The sequence below is a fragment of the Triticum aestivum genome, chromosome 7D, assembly GCF_018294505.1.
Source record: "Triticum aestivum cultivar Chinese Spring chromosome 7D, IWGSC CS RefSeq v2.1, whole genome shotgun sequence".
Taxonomy (NCBI): domain Eukaryota; kingdom Viridiplantae; phylum Streptophyta; class Magnoliopsida; order Poales; family Poaceae; genus Triticum; species Triticum aestivum.
In genome coordinates, this window is record NC_057814.1 from 436,924,273 (window position 1) to 436,927,583 (window position 3,311).

The window sequence follows — 3,311 nt, forward strand, 5'->3', positions numbered from 1 at the left end:
AACAAACCGGTGTTGGGCACTCGTCCTCAGAGACTACATCATCCATGTCTGAATCCTCATCGCCATTCAATAGGGTAACAAAAAACGAGCCAACCTAGTAAGCACTTAACTGAATTACTACCGTTCAATAGAGTAGGTGTGGCAAAACCCAGTTTTCGGAAGCGTGCAGTTCATTATGAAAAAGAAAACAACCAACCATATGGACGCCCTAAGGTGGGTCACATCTCGCTTGTGCAAATATTTGAGCTGACTTCAATAGCTAATCGTCAAGATAGCACGGATAGCAGAAGGCAAATCAGAATCCACAGTAAATCAGAGTGGAATCAGGCAACAAAAGGGTGGGAGAATAACATAACAGAACATCATCGCACCAAGTACAAAGATAATCCTTGACTAAACAGCCAATGGAACTGAATCCAAAGTATCGTCTAAACTGCGAAATCCCAGATGATTCACTAGGACAAAACACTAGTAGCAACTTATGCTTCAGTCTGCTCCCTCAAACGACGGATAGTGCTCCTGACAGTGACCGCACTGGCAGTGCTGCAAACACATATTGCAAGATCAGCAACATAATATGGGCAAACCAATGGGTAATTTGGAAAAAATGAGAAGCAGATGATGAGAACATACTTCATAGTGTAAGCACCGCCAGCCTTCACCTTCCCACAGTCCTTGCATCCCCAAATTCCAACTGCTTTCCTCTTCACAGCAAACTGGTAAGAGTATACAGTAAAGGGAGAATCAAGACAAAGGACTTTTAGGATATAACAAAAATTGAAGAACTGGTTAAATATACTGAAATGGAGGCAAATGGAGTAACAAACAGTTACAGCACAGATTGCTGTGATCAAACTACTCTACAGTTGGGAACATACAGTATATGGTGAGATGTCCAAACGAGATCAATGTCCCTTTTGTTTCTATGATGGAACTATACAAACTAGAACATAAATAAATAAATGTATCATTCACATAGCCTTGCAAAATGATACTACCAAAAAGCATATAAGATATTATATATAGGTATAGCCTAGCTCAAGATATGAACTTAAGTTCAAGATGGACACAGCAAAATAATGCTGCCATAGGAGAAAACTTTAAGCAATGATAACATATCATGATGAACATCAACAAGCATCAGAATTTGGGCCACAACTGATATGAAATGATACACAAGCAGGGTGACAGAAGATATACCTTCCCACAGAACTCACAGAAGTACTTGGAGTGCTGAGACACCTCCATCTTCTTGATCTGCTTACGCAAACTGGCACCATAACGGGTACCTATAATTGTGCAGGTTAGTTTCAAGAAGTACCAAAAATGGATAAATAAGAGAATTGGCAAAGCTTCATAATTTCATACCATATTTGCCGACAATACCAGCCTTCTTGGTGCGCTTCGTCTGAGAAGAAATGGCAAAAGCAAAAAATTAGACAACTGCCTACTAAAACTAATCAACGTGATATAACCTGGGTTGTTGGGCAACTCAAAAGTACTAAACAGCACGGCAGGTTTGATGAGTAAAGTATCGCGTATCAAATCATCAGAGAAATAATAATGACAACTAAATACATTCATTTTCGAGACAATGCAACTAATAACATTCCACTAAAGCGTCCTCATCTCACTCTGGGACTTTCTAGCCTTAGCTTTTGATCCGAACTACAACAAATCCATGTCATATTATGAACAAGGCTTGTTACAGTATCGGGTACCCGCAAGTTCGAATCGAACGAAAGAACAGATGATTGGCGGGCAACCGAAGGATATAACGCAAATGGACCAAGAGGATTCGACGGTGCTTGACTTGACACGGCTAGGACCTTGCGATTTAGCATCAAGCACACACTAGGATCTCGCCGGAACAAATCCAGCAAGAATACGTAACCAGGGATCCTCTGAAAGGAACAATTTCTACAGTATACCGCAGATCTACGCGGACAATCAGCAAAGGAAACATGTTTTGGGTGTTTGTATGAAAGGAGGGGCGAAGAATAGAAGAAGCTTACCATCTCGTCGACGGGTAGGAGGCGTGGGCGGTGAGCGGCTGCGGCGGCGAAATCCGGGAGACGAAAGCTGCGGCGGCGGAGACAGGGAATTGTGGAGAGTCAAGTTATATATGGAAGCCTAGGGTTTTGAGGTACACCTATATCGGCCACTTGGGCCATTTATTGGGCCATCTTTGCATCCACGGCGATAAGTGCCCAGGCTGTTTTTTCTTACTGGGAGATGCTAATGGACCGGTCCACCAGACGAGCCCATGTTTTTTATTGACGTGTGTATAATAACGGTATCTTCTATCTGAATGCCCTTGTTGCTCAAAAAACAAATCTGAATACCCTTACAAAACAAAATCTTCTATCTGAATCCCCAAATTTCAGTAAAAAATAGGTTCAGGATTTTGCAAGAATTGTGTTTAGCAAGAGACAATATTCAATGGAAGTTTTCAGATGGCTTGTGAAAATTGTTCATCTAATTGAATAATGCTACACCTAGAGGCGTTCAACTAATTCGTAAAAATTGCGAACCAACCCGTGGATGTGGTTAGGAGGACAGTGGTATCCTTGGCCCACCAGGATTCCAGTCCTAGATTTGGCACCAGTGCTCGCATTTTGCTAAATTTATTTTAGGTCTTCCAACGATGTGCGTTCAATGGGAGGAGACGTTCTTGTTGATAATGAAGGCATCTGTCATGACTTCGTCAATCTCAAAAAGATGTGTCGCTTGGATCCGATAACTCGTTAATAGTCCGCACCAATGGAGATTTTCCACGTGTAAAATTCTCATTGGCCGGAGGAACCACGTGTTGGCTCACCGTTGGGACACATGTCATCCATTCATTGGGCAGGAGACGCCTATGATACGTCGACATGTGGCACAGCCCAACAAAGGCCCATTCCGATGAAAAGGCCGGCCCATTTGACTTGGTCAAAAGGTAGCGGGCCGGACCACGGAAAGCCTGTTAACGGCATGTTCGTATATAGCCTATTTACGGCCCGCTAACTTACGGCCCTTTACATCCTATCGGAATTAAGCCCGGTAGCTTCATCTGGGCAGTCCAATATGATTCCAGCCCGTTGTAACTTCCGGCCCATGTATGGCCCATGACGTCTTTCGGCCCATATGAGGCCCTTTGTAACTCTTGGCCCATTAACGGCTCATGGTGAAACTGGGCCGTAATGAATAGTGTACCGCTTTATACCCATTAACGGCCCATTATTCCATTGGGCCGTTTCCACCCCGTGTTATCTTTCGGCCTTCTCAGGGCCCATTTATTCTTGGGCTCATTTCCAGCATTCGGTTAC

The 3,311-nt window shown here is 43.4% G+C and overlaps 1 protein-coding gene across 1 annotated transcript; it reads right to left on the reverse strand.

Moving 5' to 3' along the window:
* Nucleotides 1-326: 326 nt before the first annotated feature.
* On the reverse strand, nt 327-2,202 carry LOC123167100 (60S ribosomal protein L37a-1). The gene is made up of 5 exons (XM_044584933.1): nt 2,016-2,202; nt 1,369-1,408; nt 1,201-1,289; nt 634-716; nt 327-543 (listed from the first exon to the last, which is right to left on the reverse strand). Exons 1-5 carry the CDS (start codon nt 2,016-2,018, stop codon nt 480-482), a joined length of 279 nt encoding a protein of 92 aa, XP_044440868.1. The 5' UTR covers nt 2,019-2,202; the 3' UTR covers nt 327-479.
* Nucleotides 2,203-3,311: the final 1,109 nt, after the last annotated feature.